The sequence below is a fragment of the Tachyglossus aculeatus genome (genome assembly GCF_015852505.1).
Source record: "Tachyglossus aculeatus isolate mTacAcu1 chromosome 12 unlocalized genomic scaffold, mTacAcu1.pri SUPER_6_unloc_1, whole genome shotgun sequence".
Lineage (NCBI taxonomy): Eukaryota > Metazoa > Chordata > Mammalia > Monotremata > Tachyglossidae > Tachyglossus > Tachyglossus aculeatus.
The window spans coordinates 16,655,594-16,676,022 of record NW_024044828.1 but is presented as its reverse complement, the minus strand read 5'-3'; the positions used below and the strand labels follow the sequence as shown (position 1 = coordinate 16,676,022).

The 20,429-nt window shown below is 48.7% G+C and overlaps 1 protein-coding gene across 9 annotated transcripts in view; it reads left to right on the top strand.

Annotated features, from left to right (window-relative positions):
* HNRNPC (heterogeneous nuclear ribonucleoprotein C) overlaps positions 1–20,429 on the top strand; it is a 38,845-nt gene that overhangs the window by 7,491 nt on the left and 10,925 nt on the right. For 3 of the 9 annotated variants that reach the window (XM_038740929.1, XM_038740926.1, XM_038740920.1), the window contains exons 2-5: positions 4,113–4,138; positions 14,590–14,861; positions 16,179–16,293; positions 16,871–16,918. In XM_038740929.1, coding sequence (XP_038596857.1) covers positions 14,621–14,861; positions 16,179–16,293; positions 16,871–16,918 — 404 coding nt within the window. In that variant the 5' untranslated portion in view covers positions 4,113–4,138; positions 14,590–14,620. Of the gene's footprint in view, positions 1–3,574; positions 3,753–4,112; positions 4,139–4,586; positions 4,910–14,589; positions 14,862–16,178; positions 16,294–16,870; positions 16,919–20,429 lie in introns of those variants that run through there. The other 6 variants (XM_038740928.1, XM_038740927.1, XM_038740922.1 and 3 more) reach the window with 5 other exon arrangements.

Sequence of the window (20,429 nt, the reverse complement as noted above, 5' to 3'; positions counted from 1 at the left end):
GGGCAAGTTGGGCTAGAATCCAAACGTCAATTCCCTGGTGAAAACGTCAGAAGTCCCCAAATGAGATTATGAAGCGAGAGTCCGCTCCTAAAACCACTCCATTGCATGAAGCATTAGATAAATCAAAAATATTTGAGTAGCTAATGGTTGCAGAGCACTGTACCAACCTCCTGGGAGGGTACAATATAAAGCCCGATCCCTTCCCACAAGCATTTTACAACATTCTGACAGTTGTTCATCCAGCCTATTATTCATTCATTCAGTCGTATTTATTGAGCGCTTACTGTGTGCAGGACATTGTACTAAGCACTTGGGAAGTACAAGTTGGCAACATATAGAGACGATCCCTGTCCAACAACTGGCTCACAGTCTAGAAGGGGGAGACAGACAACAAAACAAAACATGTGGACAGGTGTCGTCATAAGAATAAGTAGAAGTAAAGCTAGATGCACATCATTAACACAATAGAATAGTAAATATGTACAAGTAAAATAAATAGAGTAATAAATCTGTACAAACATATATACAGGTGCTGTGGGGAGGGGAAGGAGGTAGAGCGGGGGGATGGGGAGGGGGAGAGGAAAAAGAGGGCTCAGTCTGGGAAGGCTTCCTGGAGGAGGTGAGCTCTCAGTAGGGCTTTGAAGGGAGGAAGAGAGCTAGCTTGGCGGATTTGCAGAGGCAGGGCATTCCAGGCCAGGGGGAGGACGTGGGCCGGGGGTCGATGGCGGGACAGGCGAGAACGAGGCCCGGTGAGAAGGTTAGCGGCAGAGGAGCGGAGGGTGTGGGCTGGGCTGGAGAAGGAGAAAGGGAAGATGAGGTGGGGGGTGGTGAGGTGATGGGCAGCCTTGAAGCTGAGAGTGAGGAGTTTGCCTGATGTGTAGGTTGACTGGTAGCCACTGCAGAGTGCTGCACTAAGCACTTGGGAGAGTATAATATACAACAGGATAACAGTATCCACAGTAAAGGCTCATCCCTTCTGACTTGGCTGGATTCTGTGAAGTGTCATCTTGAGTCCTTTCTAAGTGAAGCATTAGGTCATCAGAGTGACCCCTCTGCACAGCCTTTCTGGGGCTGTGGCAGGGACAGCAGGGTGACCCTCCCCTACGGTGGAAAGGCAATCCAAGGGGTGCCCACCGACAACATTTCTTTGGGTCAGGGACCTGAGTTGCTCTATAAAATACTTGGAAAGACACAGGCAAATCTTGTGTAGACGTTAGCGGCCCCAAGGACAAACGTGGGACATGCCAACCCTCCCCCTCCCCCTCTCACCCCCAGTCTTGTCTGTCACATCAGACGCTGGATATGCCTCGCGTATTATCTCCTGTGTCATCGTACCAGCTCTCCACCACCGTTCCCAGCCACCCTGACCTTCACATATGTGTAAGTGACTCTGGTGGGCGAAGGGCGATCCCATAAGGCAAGGCTGGGCAGGAGGCCAGAGCAGTGGTAGGCACGGAGCCGATGTGCTCATCCACTGGGTTGGTGGGGCAGTGGAAAAAACCTTTCCAGCGCCAGTTCTGTAACTAAGGAGATGACCAACAGTGCCTCATCTTCTGCTTTCTCCCCTGCCAAACCCCCGAAGAGTCGCCCCGCTGCTTGTCACGTCAGTCCAAAATAGGTGGTTCGGGCCCCGGCCCTTAGCGTTTCAGTCCTCTCCCCCAGCATCAGAGAGTCTTTGACGGAGAGAGCCAAGGAATCACAGATGGAACTGGTTATAGTGATGCATTCAAGGGACAAAAACATCAGTTGATCCTTAACCCCAACACTGTCCCCCAAAATTAGCGTTCCGGAGTTTTCACCCTCCGATAATTCTTTGGAACAGATTGCTTGAAACTAAGTTGATGCCTAATAATAATGAATAACAACTATGGCATTTGTTAAGCCCTTACTCCATGCCAAGCACTGTTCTAAGTGCTGGGGTAGATACAAGGTGATCAGGTTGTCCCACGTGGGGCTCACAGTCTTAATCCCCATTTTACAGATGAGGTAGCTGAGCCACAGAGAAGTGAAGTGACTTGCCTAAGGTCACACAGCAGACAAGTGGTGGAGCTGGGATTAGAACCCATGTCCTTTGACTCCCAAGCCCGGGTCCTTGCCACTAAGCCATGCTGCTTCTCCTGCTGCCTAAGAATAGGTGTTCTAAAGCTACATTCTACCAGTTCCTTAGTTATGTTTTGTTTTGTTGTCTGACTTCCTCTTCTAGACTCTGAGCCTGTTTTTGGGTAGGGACCGTCTTTATCTGTTGCCAACTTGTACTTCCCAAGCGCTTAGTACAGTGCTCTGCACACAGTAAGTGCTCAATAAATACGACTGAATGGATGAATGGGGTTGTTGATTTTCATTTGGACAGAGGAGATGCAAAATACGCCATTCTTTTGCCACTGAACGTGTTGTGAACCCAGTACTATGAATGATAAGAGACCAGTAGCCCCTACATTTATCCGGTTTCTTTTACCGAACATTTGAAGAAGAGGCTGATGGTCTCCAATCCAAAGCCCAACTTTACAATTACAGCCCATTTTACTTGCTCCTTTTAGGTGCTTAGAGGACAGTAACCCTCTCATCACCAACCCGAGTGCCCCAGAACTCTTGGGCAACTTTAAAGCGGATGAAATGCATTTCCTATTTAAAAGTTTTTGAAACTGGAAATTCATCCATGGGTCTTAGTTTTGTGATTCACTGGCTTATGGCTATCAAGTCTGTAGTTTTGCCCATTTAGCCAATGTCAGACAAAAAGGGATATTACTCAAATGTTTAGGAACCAATTGAGATATATGTAGATATATAGATAGATATATAGTTGATATATATATATATCAAGTAGCTCATAGTATTGGTCCCTAGTCGTGTTTGTATCAATTCTCCCTGGATGTAATCAGTCACTAGTACTTACTGAGGGCTTACTCTGAGCAGACCCCTGTAGTAAAGCATTTGGAAGAGTACCAAAGGGTTAGTAGATATGAATCTTGCCCTCAAAGAACCTAAAATATAGAGATTGTTAGGGTAGTTTTGCAAAAAATGTTGTTTGGACAGGTTCTGTTTCACTCTTTCCCACCCAACTTCAACCCCCCCCCCCCCCCCCCCCGAAATTACACTTTAAGATGAAGAGTTATTCAAAAATATCCCATGAGCTTGGTCACTTGAGTGTTTTGGATCATTCGAAACAAAAAAGAAGGCGTTGCCATCTGAAGAGTCATTTGCAAGGATCTTTACAAACTTTGGGTGTTTGGCTATTGGTCCAGCGTACCATTTAATAGCCCCGTCTGTATTTTCTGTACCATGTTGCTGATTACCAAGTTGCATGCTTTTCTGTGGGTCTCCATTTGCCAAAGGGTCTCCTTGGTTTGCTCAGTTGTACCCGCTGCCCGTTGCTCTTACTGACCCAGACCATGGAGGGGAGGGAGAGGGAGAGGAAGAGCTGGAGGAGGGGGCTCCGTCCTCCCCGCCGTGGCATGTTGAAGCTGGCCAAGGTGTGGCCAGGGCATTCCAGCAGGCAGGCATTTCTATCTTGGGGGTTTGGGGCACGAGACCTCTGCAAGAACTCTGACTCAATCTGTCCCTTCTCCTTTCACAGGGCAGCAAGGCGAACCCCATCCCTGCTCACTGGAGCTCAGCTTCGATAATAACCTCCCCTCCAACCCCCCGAAAAACACACACACACACACGCTTACACACCCTCCCACCCCCAAAAAGATTTTATAAAGACATTCTTAAACCTAACGATGCAACTTGGCGTTCGCTGCGGCAGACTTGTAGGTGCTTTTTTGGGTTTTTTTGTTTTTTTTTTTTTTGGTTTTGTTTTCCGAAACAGGACATGGATTTAAGATGTAATTTTGAAAACTTCAATTTCTATTTTTTTTCTGCAGCAGTTGGGTTAGAGGAGGAGGAACCTTTTAGCCTCTCATAAACTGACCGCTCTACTTCCTTGCGTATTTTTAAGATTGAAATGATGATATGAAAAGGGCTTTGCTTGTCTGCTACTGAGAATTTTACCCTTGCGGTTTTTGTGGAAACTGCTTTTGGAGAGAAAAGAAATGAAACTTTACTGACATGACATTTTTACAACTCCCGTTTTTCTAATCTGGGCTATTTTTATTTTTGTTTTTTTACAGTGAGATTTTTTTGATCTTCAGCTACAGTAAGTTATTCCAATTTTTTTTTTCCATTTTTCCTGCCTTTCCGCTGATTTCCTTTTTATTGTTGTTACTAGTTGACTATTATTATTATTATTTATTATTATATTTATGGTGGTGATGATGATGATGATGATAACACTGCTGATTTTTAACTGGATTCAGTTGAGTTTTTCTGAATGTTCCTGAGCATCTCTCCTAATTGACCTGGGAGTCTTGCACCTTTGGAGAGAGCTGAGGCAGTGCCATTTTTCATATGGATTGATCAAGTAAACCTTTTCTCCCTCAACCCCAACCCTAACCCCCACCCCATCTTCCACCCTCAAAGAATTTCACTGGCTGCTTAAGTCTCTGACTTAAATTTTTCCTGAGCTGTAACTTAAAGAACTGTTTTAGAGCATCTCTGGACATTTGGGGTTTTTTTTTGTTTTTTGTTTTTGTTTTTTATTTTTTTGTTTTTTATTTTTTTGGTTTTTTATTTTTAATCTTTCATTTGTTCCATTTTTAAACTGGGCTGCAATGAAATGTGTGTGGTACTACCAGCCACCCAGGGTGGTGGATGGCCTTTTCCCAGGGAGCCAACTTACTCCCCTTACATCCCGAAATCCTATCCCGATCTTCCAGTACACCTCCCCCTCCCCCCCAAACAAACAACCACCTGGCACGTCACGGATTTCCAGCCCGGAGCCGCAGCAGCCAGAACCACCTGGAGCGAGGTGGGGGGGCCCCCCCTGCCTCCGGAACAGATGCAAACCCATCTTGGGTGATGGTAAGAGGTGTGAAGTCCAGTCGCTTTCATTTCCCCTCAGAACTGGTGATATCCCCCCCGCCCCCGTACAAAATCAGATGTTCGGATGCAGGAGGACGGCTGGTACCAGATTCGCTGGAACCAGGCTCCTCTTTTGCGAGACAGCCGTCGGCTGCACCATTCCTTTGTGCCATCCCTCTCCATCAGTCAGTTCCACTCTGCAACCCATTGCTAGGTCAGCAGGACGGGTCCAGCTGAAGGAAGTTTCCCTTCGCTGCCCCGAGCCTTTGTTTGGGAGCATTTTCATCTGGATCGGTTGGGTACGTTGGCTACAGCCAAAGGCCTTGGGAGTCTGGAGGCAGTCGGGAGGAGGGAAGGAGAACTAGAAATCGGTCCGCTCCTGACTGAGGCAAAAAGCTGGAGAAGGCTTCACTAATGGTTCACCGTCCCAAGGGTTTTCTGTCCACGGCGTCCCCTCTTTGAGTCCAACAAGCATGGTGCTTTTTCTTCAAGCCAGGCACATTTCACTGGGGTGAGAGTAATTTTATAAAAGACTAGCTAGAGGTCAGGTGCCCGTCCGCCAGCCAAGTACGTGACATGAGACACTTGGACCGGCATCCAGCTGAGGGAAAGGCCCTCTCCACAGTCCTGTGGTCCTTCCTGAGGGGAAGGGGCCGGGCAGATGGCTGGCTGTCCCCGGGGGGGAACGTGGAGGGGTGCTGCAGTAACACTTCTTAAAGTTCAGCCTGGCTGGGCCCAGGTTGGGCTTGGAAGCACTTCCGACCTCCTTTTTGAGCCTGAGGGGAGTTGTGCAGGGGTATCTCTAGGTGACAGGCAGAAGGACGATGTTGGAGAGAGGAAAAACGATTACAGGAGGTCCACGGTTTCAGAATACCGAGCTGGGAGGTGCTGCCAATCTTTGGTAGTGAAGAGAGGCCCCTTCCAGTGTTCTGTGATCCTTTGGGCTCTTGACTATAACCTCTAGTACTGGACTTGGCTTTCCCGATGTTCGGTCCCAGTTGTGGAAAGTCTTGAATCCAGCGTTAAATTTAAATAGTCTAAGACGATTCAGGAGCCCAGATGTTCATCAAGCCCTCCACTGTGCTGAAACACGGGCCAGGCGAAGTTAAAATTTAATTGTTCAAATCACAGTCCGTGCCCTCAAGGAGCTCATTGAAGAGCCACAGAAAGAATAGCTGTGAAAAAGCTTCCAAGAGAAGGGGGGAAAAAATGCTAAGCTGGACAGTACTAGAAAGACTTTTTAGCAATTAATCAATTGTCCTTGTGACAGAACAGACTTTTTAGCAATTAATCAATTGTCCTTGTGACAGAACCGAAGTGCCTTTCCGGGCCAGGGTTCAGCTTTCCAGATTCTTTCCCAATCATAAACCCAAAGCTCGTGTTGAAGGCGGCAAGCATGTTGTCTGGCCTTGGTCCCAGGTAGCCATGCTGGTGCTTGTACTGAAACTGAAATCCAAGAGGGAGGGTGAGGTCCCTTAGTGTGGGTGGGGTGGGATGAAGGAGCGGGAATCGAGCGTGGGGGGATGGCGTAAGTGCATTTGGTTAAGAAGGGGCCTGGGATTGGGAACCCCAATGAGCAGGGTCAGCTTGAATGGAGCAGCTACTGTGGGCTGGGCCGTGAACCGGGTATTATAGACGGTCTTGGGTCATTTGGAGTTGCGACAATGAGTGCTTCCCAACATTTCTGAATGGACAGCCCTTTTCAGCTTCACAACATGTCATCTTTGAAGCAGCAGTTCCCGGGATGGGGAAGCGAGGGGAGCCAGAGTTTTGAAAGAGATCCAGGGGAAGGTCTTGATTTCTGGGGAGGGGCAGTCAACGTGCCCATGCCCGTTTCACTTCAAAGTAAAAAGTCAGCTACCTAGTCAGGAGACTTTTGAAAGTAAATGGAGCCGTATTATTTAGGGGACTTTGGTACGAGGAGGGCAGTTCTCCTGAGTGCTCTCCCCCCGTTTTTAACAGCAATGACATTGTTCCTATGAGAAAATTTGGTCTGACTCAATGGGGTTTTGGGCCTGCGATGCAATTGGCTCTTGCAAACCGGATCGAAGTCCAGTTGTGCTCAGGGACTGTATTAATAATAATAATGGTATTTGTTAAGCAGTTACTATGTGCAAAGCACTTTTCTAAGCGCTGGGGGGGGTACAAGGTGATCAGGTTGTCCCACGTGGGGCTCACAGTCTTACTCCCCATTTTACAGATGAGGGAACTGAGGTACAGAGAAGTTAAGTGACTTGCCCAAAGTCACACAGCTGACAATTGGCGGACAGTTGGACAATTTGAACCCATGACCTCTGACTCCAAACCCCGTGCTCTTTCCACTGAGCCACGCTGCTTCTTTATTAAACTAGTCCCAGTGGCAGGTTCCACCCTCGAAGGACTGATGATCCGTGGATATACTTTTGACGATTCAGTCTGAAAGTCCCTTCTGGAGGAGGCAACTCCAGACGGGTTTCGCCAGAGGGAATGGGCGGATACGGGGTTGGCGGAGCTGTGAGGGAAAGCACTCGGGAATCTGGTGCCTGTGAGTCGTGACGCATGCACGATTCAGAGAGGCCTGGAAAGAAGACGGAGGTTGGCAGGGCCTCTTCCAGATGGCAGGTAGGAGGAAAGGTGGGGGAGTGAGGGAGGACCAGGCTCTCTGGAGGAAGGCCTATAGCTGTCTCTGGAGGGTTGGCTGAATGTGGGGCTCCCTGGTAGCAGGTATATTTAATTCGGCAGGGGAGCAGGAAAACACTGGAGTGACCAGCTCCAGCTGGGGCTCTGGGATCAAGGCTGACCTGTAGGCTAAAGGTTTAGCTGGTGGGCTGTGGGGTTAGGGTTGCCAAAGGGGTTCTAGAAATTTGTAAGGGGCTGTGGTGGTTTGTTTATGATGCTTTGCATTCCCTGCTTTAATATAGTTAGGGAAACCTGGGATTAATACTGGAGATGGTGGCCGTGGGATGGGCAAACTGGCCATTCTTACAGTCAGGTTTGCTCATGGCAGCTGCGGATGGTGACTGATTCATTCTGGGGAAGAGCGGGCTCCGGAGTGGGCTCAGACCGCATTCAGGTCCTTTCTTGAATATTGGAAGGAAAGGAAGATGTCTGTTTAGAGCTTGTTTACCTCTGCCCCCGGTCCCCAGAATGAGTTCAGGAAAAAGGCGAGGCGTCCCCAAACTTAAAATCAGTCGATGGTCTTTATGGAGCACTTACTATGAGCAGGGCACTGTACTAAGTACTTGGGAGAGTACAATACAATGTGTTCATTTGGCGTGTCCTCCATTTTTAATTTTTTAGTGAATTTCCATCAGAAGTGACCTCATGAAGTTTTCTGAAGTAATGGCCCCTGGTCAGTCCCCTTGCCAGCAGCCTCATGACACTCTCCCGGCTGCCCTCTTCTTACCCAACCACTTGCCCCCTCCACCCAGCCCCCACTTCTTACTTTTGAATGAGCCATTTGAACTCGGACAGGTCAGTCTGTTGAGACGATATAAAAGCTGTAGGAGGGTAGTGTCGGCTGGGGGAGTGTCCAGTCTGGGACAGATAGTCCTGGGCAGCGGGTGAACGGGCAGGGGGCATTTGACCCTCTGGGTGCATCTGAACCATCTGAACCAATCCAGATAGATTAGCTAGCTCCTGGAAGACCTCCCAAAGAAGGAGGTGCCGCAAATGCAACTTCTTTTTGCATTTGCAATGGTAACTTCTTTTTTCGGGTGTTGAAGCACAAAAATCCTTCCATATCTCACCGGGATCCCTCAAGGTTAAGCTTTTTTTCCTCCTGTTTGTCCTCCAGTGAGGATGGGGAACAATTGATCACTGTTTTCTGCCTTTCATATTCGGAAGGGGTTAGTGAAATACTCATCAACCTTTTCCTTTCCAAAGCAGTGGTTCCTTTTGTTGATAGGACAGGTATTTGATATTTTGGTCCTCCTTGCAGCTCTTCCCAAAGCACTCGATATCTTTTAAAGTCATGGAATGCAGAATTTTTGGAGAGAATCCTATGAACGGGGCTCTCAAAGAATATTTGGTTGTAACTGCTACTGTGGCCTCCACAACACGTTTAGGACCACACTTCGCTAATGTGGCCAGCAATTAAGGCAGGTAGCTTAAATACAAACGTTTTTAGTGAGTTTAATAATTATGATAATAATAATGATAATTGTATTATTAATAATAACGGTGGCATTTATTAAGCGCTTACTGTGTGCAAAGCACTGTTCTAAGTGCTGGGGAGGTTGTCCCATGGGGGGCTCACAGTCTTCATCCCCATTTTGCAGATGAGGTAACCGAGGCCCAGAGAAGTGAAGTGACTTGCCCAAAGTCAACAGCTGACAATTGGCGGAGCTGGGCTTTGAACCCATGATCTCTGACTCCAAAGCCCGGGCTCTTTCCGCTGAGCCACGCTGCTTCTCATTAAGCATTTACTATGTGCCTGTACCCAATAGTGTCCTAAATGCTGGGGTAGATACAAGATAATCAGGCTGGACACATTGCCTGTCCCACACAGGGCTCACGGTCTTAATCCCCATTTTACAGACGAGGGAACTGAGGCCCAGAGAAGTGAGGTGACTTGCCCTTGTCACACAGCAGGCCGGTGTCGGAGCCGGGATTTGAACCCAGGCCCGGGATCTTTCCACTAGGCCACATTAATCTTGAATAGTTGGGTGACTTCACTTGGGAGCCCCCCTTAGAAAGGTTTGGACTAGTGTTGGGAATGAGAGGCTAGTCTCACAGTTCCCGCATAATGCTTGATGGTAATGGATCCAGTTCTGTACATCAACACAGTTCAGCGTGTTTAACGCATGGGACAACTCGGACCTCCAAACGTGTACCCTTGGATCTTTGGACCCTACTACATGGATCTAATCCTGTGCCACCTGTTTTCTTCATCTTTTTTTACCATGGGCAGATGGTTGATCGTCACTATTTAGAGCCAACGGTGAATTCTCACCAGTGAGAGCTAAATTTGATGGGACAAGTCATTTGACCCAGTCCTTCACTAGCTCTTCCTTTCCCCCAGACTTGGTTTCTCTCCCTCCCTCCCATTCCTTATGTTGTCTATTTTGATTTTCTTGAAATATCGTATTATGGGGAAAAGAGTGGGGTGGAAAAAAAGTGATGAGTCGGGGCCTTTTGCTTATCACTCTCTCGTCAACCTTCTTTCCCAGTCCTTTAGACAAGCAACATCTTCCTTCTGCTTTGTCGATCCTGGCCCTCAAAAGGGAAAAGGTGGCAGGACATTTTCTAAACTCAAAGGTGATTCATGTGGAAAAGCACTCGGATTGATACGCTTCCCAGGAGGGAGGTGACGGGAGCAAAAATCTGTGGCCGGCATTTGAAGTCAATGAAGAGCAAAATGAATTACCTTGTCAAAGGAAAAACTGGCTGGAGGACAAAATAAGTTAAAATGTACAAAGGCGTCTCTTATCCTGCCTCTAAAATGCCTAAAAAGCAAGATGGGTGAATTGGAGCACTTGGTAACCAGTGAGGACTTGGATACAATTGGCATCTCTGAGACTTGGTGGAGGGGAGAGCATTAGTGGGATGCCAAGCTGTAAACGCCACCGGAAAGTGTGTCAGAAGGCAAGGTGGGCTGGCATAAAAGATTTTACCATGGGCTTCTTGCAGGTAGAGAAGCAGCGGGGTCTAGTGGGTCGAGCACAGACTTGGGAGTCCGAGCACCTGGGTTCTAATCCTGGCTCTTGCCTGCTGGGTGACCGTGGGCAAGTCCATTAACTTCTCTGTGCCTCAGTTACCTTATCTGTAAAATGGGAATTAAGGCTGTGTAACTAGTAACTACCCCAGTGCTGAGTATAGTGCCTGGCACGTAGTAAGCACTTGGCAGATATCATTTAAAAAAAAAAAAAGGTAAACAAATCCATACCGAATACCCAGGTTTGTCGTTGGGCAGTTTTAACCTTCCTGGGATGAGGAAAGTGAGCCGGGGATATTTGATCAGGTTGTGGGATCTGCGCAACTAAGGTCGATGATTGGCAAAGATAAAAGTAAATTACTTTTCCGCCATAACCAGTCTCGGAACCCACTCAGAGAGATTATAGACTGAATTCAGTTTTTAGTCCGGGGGAGCGATTGGTGCAGGAAATGTGTGTAGGAGGTCGCCCTGCAGTAGCGATCATAATTCAGTTAAATTTAAGCTTCTCACTTAGGAGGGGAAGCCAAAAAAGCAGAAATTATTATATTCTGGAGAAGAAAATTAGGGAAAAATGCCGTAAGCTCTAGCTAAGAAAAAACCCACACGAGGATCCTGGAGGCTGTTTTTAAAAACACGATATTAAACCAACAGGTAGAAAAACCTGAAACAGTAAAGGTCATAGATTAGCAGGTCCGAATGCTCACCTCTGGAGAAAGGTGGAAGGAATTTGTGTTCCCCCTGAGAAGAGAAGGTCAAGGAGGGAATTGGTGTCCTTAAAAGTTACTTTTTTTCTGCTGAGGCTCCCTACCAGGCTGTCTGAGGACTAGGTAAAGGAAATGGGTTTAAACTGCTGAAGAAAGGAGTATTTGACCTTCAGAATTCTTGCCTGTACCATTAACTTTAAGAACTGGATAAGGCAACTGAGATAGGTTGTGGAGTTTCCAACCCTGGAGGTTCTTAAAAAGTACTTTGGTCTGAGTGTGTGTCATTTACCTGCCAGGAGCTGGGGGGATTGATTTTTGGCAGGGAGCCTACATTCCCCCTTGGTAGCCCTATGGGTGTGTTCCATTTTAAAACATTTTTAAACTTGTTAGTCACTTTATTCCAAATCGTCAGCTTATTCTGGTTAGCTCAGTAGCTGGGTCTGAGCTGCACTGTGGCATATGCCACTGAAGGTAAACTTTCACCTTCTAGAGTAGTTTATTAGTCTGTCTCAGATTACTGGTTTCGAGCTGGTTGGGGGAAAAGCATTAATAATAATAATTGTGGATTTTCAAAGTGCTAACTGCATGCCAAACACCACTAAATGCTGGGGTAGGTACAAAACAGTCAGGTCAGACCGATTCCCTGTCCTGTTTGGGGGCTCACAGTCTGAGTAGGAGAGGGAACGGGTCCCCCAGTCTTCATTTTGCAGGGGGAGCAACAGCCCCAGAGCAGTTAAGTGACTTGACCAAGGTCACATAACAGACAAGGAGCAGAGCCGGGACTCTCAGGCCATTGCTCTTTCCCACTAGGCCACACTACTCTTCTTCCTCGCTTTTGGGAACTGCATGGTGGCTCGATGGCTGTAGGGAGTGCCAGCTGCCCAAGATATCAGTCCCCAAGCTTGCTCTACAGCTCTAGTTGTGTGTGGCAGGGCCCCTTGGGGGAATATATGCACTTCTGGCTCTTCTACAGATCCGGTCCTGCTTCAACTGAGCTTTTCCCTCCTGACAGTTTCCTGTTTTGTGCAGAAGGACTCACAAAACTCCTTTTGGTATGGTTGAGGGGGCTCAGTCGTGAAAAAATGTGACTTGTAGCTCAGGGAGGTTCTGGACAACTAGGTGCTGGTGTTTGGAATGGAAGGAGAGAAAGGGATAGCTTGCACCCCTATTTTGGATGCTCCTATGCAGAAGGTATTGTTACCGTTGGAAATGTCTTGTATCTCAGAGTCATCCATGCCTCAGATTCTGAGGTAGTGAACAACTACGGGCACCTCTTATTTTTGTTCAGTGCCGTGAACTGGAAGGGTGTGGCTTAAATTGGTTTCGATGATGTCATTGCCCTCTGCGAGTGGAAGAGATTTAACTAGGCGACATTAAATCAAGTCCTGGCGTCTCGGGGGTCCTGACCACGGAGGCTTTTGGCTGCTGACCCCAGCTGGAGATTGTGAGGAGACTCTCAGGCAGCCTCAGGTCAAAGTCTGGCATAGAAGGGCTCTTGGTTGATCTTTAGGTCTTTGGGATCAGAAAGGGTTCAGAGGAAAGCTAAGGCTATATCTTGGATGCAAGTAGAATCATTGCAGGGGAGGGGAAGAAAACGCTTCCCTATTATGTAGTGAGTAGATTCAGGACAGCGCCGTAATGCGTTGGAATAGTTCAAATCAAATCCGCATCAGAACACTCAGTGTATTGCACCGGATAAGTCTGTTGCCGGCTTCTAAACCGCCTCTCTGAACTGTCCAAGTTCTTTAAATGTGTTATGGGGCAGAGATAGGCAAAGTTCCATCCTCTTAATATCGGAGTTTCCGTGTCCATTGAGATCCTCCCCTTCCCTCGCCCATCACGAGGTGGAGTGTTGTTTGGCAAGGCCTAATTAAACACTGTAGCAATTTTAAATTCGCTGTGACAAGGTCATCTACTAGCAACAACCAGGTCTGGGCTTAGGGAAGAGGAGCCTGCTCCTTGTGGGCTTCCAGTCTCTGGGGCAGCGGCCAAGCGGAGGGGATTGTAAGTGGTGGTAGGAGCAGCTAATCCCAAGCTTCCGGGATGCTGAGGGGAGAGGAGCCCCTCAAAAAGGGAGTCCTTGCTTCCCACCAACTGGTTTTTATTTGGGATGACTGGAGAGCTAGAGGCGGTTGTGCCCTGCAGCTTTTCCACATTGCTTTTAGGGATTTGGGGGTTCTGAACCCCAGGTCGCAACAGGGTCATACTATGCTTTTCTATGTATGGGTTCGTTCCTTATCAGTCAATCAATTGGTGGTCTTTATTGAGCGTTTACTAAGAGCACTGTACCAAGCACTTGGGAGAGGGTCACAACTCTAAGATGCTGGGAGATCGTGGAAGAAAACTGTTTTGAGTTCTTTGAATAGCGATATCTTTTTTTCCCCCGTTTTTTGAAGCACTTAACACTGGATTCCTGAGACAGGCATGGGTTTTCAGATTGGTTCCAGAGCAGTCAATCATGAGTTGGCCACAGTTTACTGACCAAATGAAGTTTACGAGCCAAAATTTCATGACTGGAAAAGATAGTTTCTCCTCCTTGATTTTATTCTCTCTCAGTGCACGGAATAGTTAGTTAATTCATGTGCGGTTTTATCATCATCATCATTGAATTAGACCTTCTGTAGTAAGCACCCCTGTGAGCACGGGGCTGATCAGAGGCCCTTTCCTGTGCTTAAGTAGTCTGATCTTAGAGCCCTGGCTGGCTGCATTTGGTGTGGCCATTCCAACTGTGTGTCTACAGAGGGCAAATGGTCAAAAATTAAGTCTCTGTGGGAGGAGGAAGAACATTGACAAACTTGTCCCTCCTGCTTTGTCGGGAGTGGTTCAGTGAGCCTACTTCTGAGTGAAAGGTGGAGCGAAACTGCCATGTGTGGAGGAAGTAGGTCTTTGAGAGGTCCTGAGGGGAGAGAGAGAGACCAGGAAGCAGCCTTTCAGAAGGCATGGAGTTTGGAGCAAGAAATCTTGCAGGGAGTGGAGGAGTGAAAGGAAGGAGAGGAGCTGAAGCCATGCAACGGAGAGGAGTTGAGATTACATTGAGAGCTTAAAAAATGAGAACAGGAATCTGGATGCCTTGGGGAGCCATAGGCAGGCATCTCTGGAAGGGGGTGCTCGAGATCAAAGAGGACAGCAGGAAAGCGGAACAAGTAGAGAAGATTCCAGGAGTTAAAGGCCAGAAAGTCAGGGACAGAAAATGGAGCCCATTCTGTCGCTGCTGTTGCTCCAAACAGTCCCCGAGGGGCAGCGACCAAATAGTATAAAGTGATTTAAGGGCGGGATTGGTGTAGCTGCTGACCTTCTTAAATGATGATGGTGGTTTGTTTTGTTCTTTCCTTCTTCCCGCTCTCACAGTTTCCGGGCGTGATCCCCGTCAGCCAGCGTCATGGCCAGCAATGTCACCAACAAGACAGACCCCCGCTCCATGAACTCCCGCGTCTTCATCGGGAACCTCAACACCCTGGTTGTCAAGAAGACCGACGTAGAGGCCATCTTCTCCAAGTATGGCAAGATCGTGGGCTGCTCCGTGCATAAAGGCTTTGCCTTTGTCCAGTACGTGAACGAGCGAAATGCCCGGGCTGCGGTGGCCGGGGAAGATGGACGAATGATTGCCGGCCAGGTGTTAGGTGAGCGTGGGCTGAGGCAGGGGGCTGCTACTTTGGGGGATTTCCTTGACCTTGTTTCTTGGGCTGCTTTTGTGCTACTAGGGTTTAGGCCCAGCCACCCTCTAGTAGGCTGCCAACTTGTGAGCTGCTTCCAGGGCAGAGGAGCGAGATTGGCCGGGGACCACACGTCTCCGCTTACCACGGCAATTGAGCCGTTTGGAGTGACGTGGTCCGACAAACCCTGGCCTAGGCAAAGCACGGTGAACAGAAACAACTCTCCAGCCTCACAGCGAGCCACTTGCTCCGCTGCCCCGGGAGAGTATCGTTTTATGTTAGGTAGCGGGAAAGGATATTTAGGGTTTTTTGGGTTTGCCTTTGCTTGCCCGGTAAGTCTGTTGCGTTCATCCGAGGCTGAGGTCGGCTCTGCTGGACGGTCCAGAAAGCGGGGTGGTGGTCATCTGTTGTTAATGAGCTGGCACGGAAGCGGCTGCCTGCTCTTGCTGGGTTTTAAAGGATGGGTTGCCAGCCCCTGGGGCTCCTGGCTCTGTGCAGAGAACACCCCCTCCCACTGCAGGAGTAGGAAGGCGGATGCTTCGCCCTGGGGTTGGGGGTGAGGAGTTTGGGCCGTGTCACTGACCTTTTCTTTCTCCTTGCCTGCCGCCCCAGAATCCTGTGGCTCTGCAGAGTGGAAAGGTGGGCCAGAGCACCTGTGCCGTACCTTTACCTTCTTGCCGACCCTTAGTAGCTCTCAGTACAGTGCCTGGCTCAACAACTACCATTTAAAAAAAAAAAATGGGAAGGGGACAGAAGAGTATCAGATAGGGCTGTTCTGCCAGTCCAACTGTGGCCTCTGGAAGCGTCTGAATGGATTTCCTGAAATGGGGACCCGGGAAAGCAAGAAAGGACTAGTGTAAAGTGAGAGAAGTTACGCCAGCCAGATTGTGGGCCCTGGGTCACAGTTATTTTGTAATTGGGCAGCAGAGCTGAAGAGGTGATGTAGGCCGTATTCATGTATACCCAGAAATAGGAAGGAAAGGGGTGGAGGAGGGGGGGAACAGAACGAACAGAGTAGGGAAGACACGAAGCAGAGCAGTTGGGGTGTTTTCATGAACGCCTAACAGCCAACACAAATGGCTTCTAAAGACGAGGCTTTTGTGTTTAAGTGAGGGTGGTATAAAGTATGACTCAGGGATGTACCTGCTTTTAGCTCTGGAAGCAGCCCACGGTGCGAGCAGCCCACTTGAAGGCTTTGCCAGAAAGTCACGCGTTCTCAACCAAACGCCTCCGGGAGAAGACTCTTCCAGAGCAGAATGGTCATGTCTACCTTATTCCTTTCAGATATTAATCTGGCTGCAGAGCCAAAAGTGAACCGAGGGAAAGCAGGGGTGAAGCGATCTGCAGCGGAGATGTACGGGTCAGTACCAGAACACCCTTCTCCGTCCCCTCTACTCAGGTCCGGAAACTTTATTATTTATAACTGAATTGCGTCCATCCATGGGCACCTTCTTCTCTCTCTGTTTTCTGGATGTGGGGAGGGCGAAATCAAGGTTGTTTGTGTGTGAACGTTTGTAGGAGTGGGTTTTTAGAATGCTCCAAGCCTCCTTTGCTCTACTGACGCTCCGCCCCAGAAAAGATGGAAAGGATTCCCTGATGTTTTCTTTATTTTAAGTGTATCTTTGTTCCTTTGAGGAGGGATGGAGGTTTTTGGTCCTCTCAGGGAGCATGTAGTAGAACAGGAGGGGTGGTCGTGGGAAAGGGGTTTTTAGTTCTGATAGCTGGGACTGGTAACCACTTCCCAACTGGCAGACTTCTCTCTTTCTCCGAGTCTGTCCCTGGCATGCCCTTCGGCTTTTGGGCTGGAGCTGTTTAGGAGGCAAGGAGCTCTAGACACGGCTTTGTTGGGGGGCAGTTGGGAGTGTGTTCTGTTCTAGTGCGACCATCTGCTGTCCTTTGGGTCTCTTCCCATCTTCTGTTGTGACCTCCTGCTGTCATCCCCACGCTGACCCTTCTTTCGGGGATTTGTCTTTCAGCTCTTCTTTCGACCTGGACTATGACTTTCAACGGGATTATTACGACAGGTATGTTCAAAGGACTTCAAACTGCCTTAGGAGCCTAACTACAGCCTGGTGCTCTGGATGAAATCTTAACGCCCCCAGTTTCAAACACCAGAAGTTTATTTTTTTTTCCCCCCGTCTCTCCCCCCCTTTTGTTTTTGAAAGGCATTATTCGATCCAGGCAATCATTCCCTTTAATCCGAGTAGCTTTCCAGAGAAACATTTGTCAATGAAACTGTCAGGTGGACTGAGTGGACACCTCAGTACTTAATCATTTTTCTTTGTGTCCACTTGCCCGCAGTTAGTCGGCCACTGGGTTACCAGTTGGCTGGCTTTTAATTACGACGATTCTAATACCTCCCTGCCTATCTATGAGCTTGATCTCCGTTTTGAACTGGGCTACACCACTTTGGTGCCCTTCTGCATCCGCTGATGCTCGACACCAGAGCCTCCTGTTTCTTCCAGTCAGGCCCAAGGTCCCTCCCACACCTGACCCCCCCACCATCTATTCCGTCCTCCTGAATAATGGAGAAGCTATTAACTTCCTCTCAGTTATAGCTGAGGTGTCCACTTGGCCTTGCTCCTCATTGAAAATCAAACAGGGGGAAGCGGTAGAATTCGGTAGGCTTGTCCCAAGCTTTGTTCTAGGGATTCTTCCCTGTTTTTCCACAGTTGAATGACGAACTAGTGTTTCCCAAGTATGGCTCCGCTGTGGGGAAGCAGCGTGGCGTAGTGTAAAGAGCCCGGGCCGAGGAATAAGAGGATCTGGGTTCTAATTCTGGCTCTGCCAGTTGCTCGCTGTGACCTTGGGCAAATCACTTAACTTCTCTAGGCCTCAGGTTCCTCAGCTGTAAAATGGGGGTACAGTACCTAAAGACTGCGAACCCCATGCAGAACAGGGGCTGTGTCTGACCTAGTTGACGTGTATCTACCCCAGTGCTTAGAGCAGTGTTTGACACGTAGTAAGGGCTTAACAAGTGCCATAAAACCAAACAAACCAGCCAAAAACAGGGTCCACATAGTTAATGCTCTCCTCGAACATTTTTTTTGAAAGGCATTATTCAGTCCATCCATCCATCCATCTTTCTAGCAAATTAAGTCCTTATTTAATTTGCATCGATGCCTTTTAAGTTTAAATTGGTCATCAGTGGTCCGATTTCAAAGGTGCCACAACAAAAATGTCATGGCCCTGATAGCAATAAATGGGCATCAGATCCTCTCTGCTAGACTGCCTTAGGTGAACGGTGAAAGGCATGTCTTCGCCCCCAGCTACTCCTTACTTTTGAGACTTGGGGATTCCTCTCTTCATTTGTCTGTGGCATTTGAAGCAAAATGATCCAAAGGTGTCATTTCTTTATATTTTTATTCCACTCCTGCCAGCTTCCTTCTTAGATCACTTAGCACAGCATTTTTTTGAACAGCTAAGAATTACAGGGTCGTTGTGTTCCCAGTTGAGAATCCCTGCTGTCTTCACTCAAATGAGGTCGCATACGCGTCTGGAAGGCAACACGTAACTGCCGCACACTGCCTTCATTTTCTCCCTGTTGAAAGCAGCGGGTGGGTAGAGGGATGCGAAGGAAGCTGGGCAGCGTTCTTGGCCACGGTTGAAAACGACGGGCCGAGTGATAGCTTACCGTTAAAAGCTTGCAATATTTTGGACTTTGGGGAGTGGGGCAGGGCTGGTTTTGTATGCCGTTCCCATCTTCTCCCCCCGCACCGCTTTTTGGGACAGGAGGAGACTCCAGTCAGGTTAAAGGGATGATTGGTTCCTTCCAACCCTCTGAGAAATCAGGTGTCTTGAAGGCTGGAGGAAGAAGCTACTCTGGTGTGTTCTCTGTGGGAGAACTTCAGCCACAGATCTTTGCTCATATCCAGGTTTCCTGCCTGGATTACTTTCTGTGTTGGAAAGTAACCTTGGACTGAGGAGGAAGAGGCAAGGGTCCCTGTCCTGGCCCTGACACCGAATTAGCAAACTGAGCTTGGGCCAGCTCGATAAGGCTGATGAGCGCTGCTGTTATAATTTGTAGCTTCTACCCGCTGAAATTCAGATTGAGGGGAACAGGGAGGAAGGTTGGTGTCCCTGAAGAACCGAGGACGTGGCTGGAGATCCCACGGTGGAGAATCCGGAAGGAATGGGACGACGTATAGGAAATGGCGGGGATCTCTAAGAAATCAAGTTGAGTGGTGAGGGATCGGCAGTGGCTCAGACCAGGTGGTGGAAAGGAGAGGAAGGTTTCCGGGGAGTTGAGGAGGCTAGAGTGAAGGAGAAGCACTTTGGTCGGGGGTTGGGTGTGCTAGTTGTCTCCCCTCTCTCTTTCTCACTCTCTTACCTCCGTAAGTTTCCAAGGTCCCTCACCTTCCCACCTTTCACCTGTTCAGGTTTCGTGTTTGGGGGTGGTGGGGAGGGGGATACTGGTGAGCAATATGGGGCATTTCAGTGACATAAAGCAGTCCTGGCCCACAGCCATTTTTGGATTCTGATGCTGATGACCAACTCCAAGAGCTTCATGGTACAGAGTCAGCATCAGAAGGGTTCCTCATTCCAGAATAAATCCCTGATGCCCCCAGTCACGTGACCCCCACCCTCTTTTGTGTTGCTCCCCAAAATACAATCCTCAAGCAGCATGGCATAGTGGATAGAGCATGGGCCCGGGAGTCAGAAAGTCATGGGCTCTAAAGCCAGCTCTGCCATTTGCTGCGTGACCTTGGGCAAGTCACTTCACTTCTCTGGGCCTCAGTCGCCTTTTCTGTAAAACGGGGATTGAGACCGTGAGCCCTACATGGGACAGGAACTGTGTCCTACCCAATTTGCTCGTATCCACCCCAGCACTTTAAGTACAGTGCTTAGCACATATTAGTATTGGGCAAGACAGACTCATGTAGGTTGTTACCACTGTAAACTCGGTTCTATCACCCGGGGGCTTTGTTCCCGACAAGCCCCCGATAGGGAAATTCTGCACCAGCGGTCACGTTCCTTGATCAGTACTGTGCACGTGCCCACAGCCGTCTTCCGACTTCACGACCGCCTCCTCTCCAGAACACGTAGTCAAGCCCGTCAGGGAGGAACCGAGTGTATTTGACTGTCAAGTTTCTTTAGTCACCACCTACCTTCTCCGCGATCATCTTCTGTCCTCTCCTGAAACAAAGGTTCTCTCCCCTTGCTGGAAGAAGCCTGGGAACTTGAGCCCAGTGATCCAGTTGTGTTAGCCTGGAAACTACTCCCCACCTGCCCCCAGCCCCCGGGTTCTCGTGAACTGGGCCAGCCCCACGTGGGCCTGTATTTGGGGCCTCGTAGTTTGTGCCTCAGTGGGCAGGGGCTGGAGTGGTGTGTCTCGAAGAGTTTCTGTAGTTAGTGTCAGAGGCTGTTCCGTGCATATCTCTGAACATCCTGCCCCCTCGCCCTCCCGCTTAATGCTATCTGTTAATCAGTTATTGGTATATATTGAGGACTAACTGCTCAGTGCACTGTATTAAGCACCTGGGAGAGTGCAATACAGTTGATTTGGCAGACAGATTCCCAGCCCACAAGGAGCTA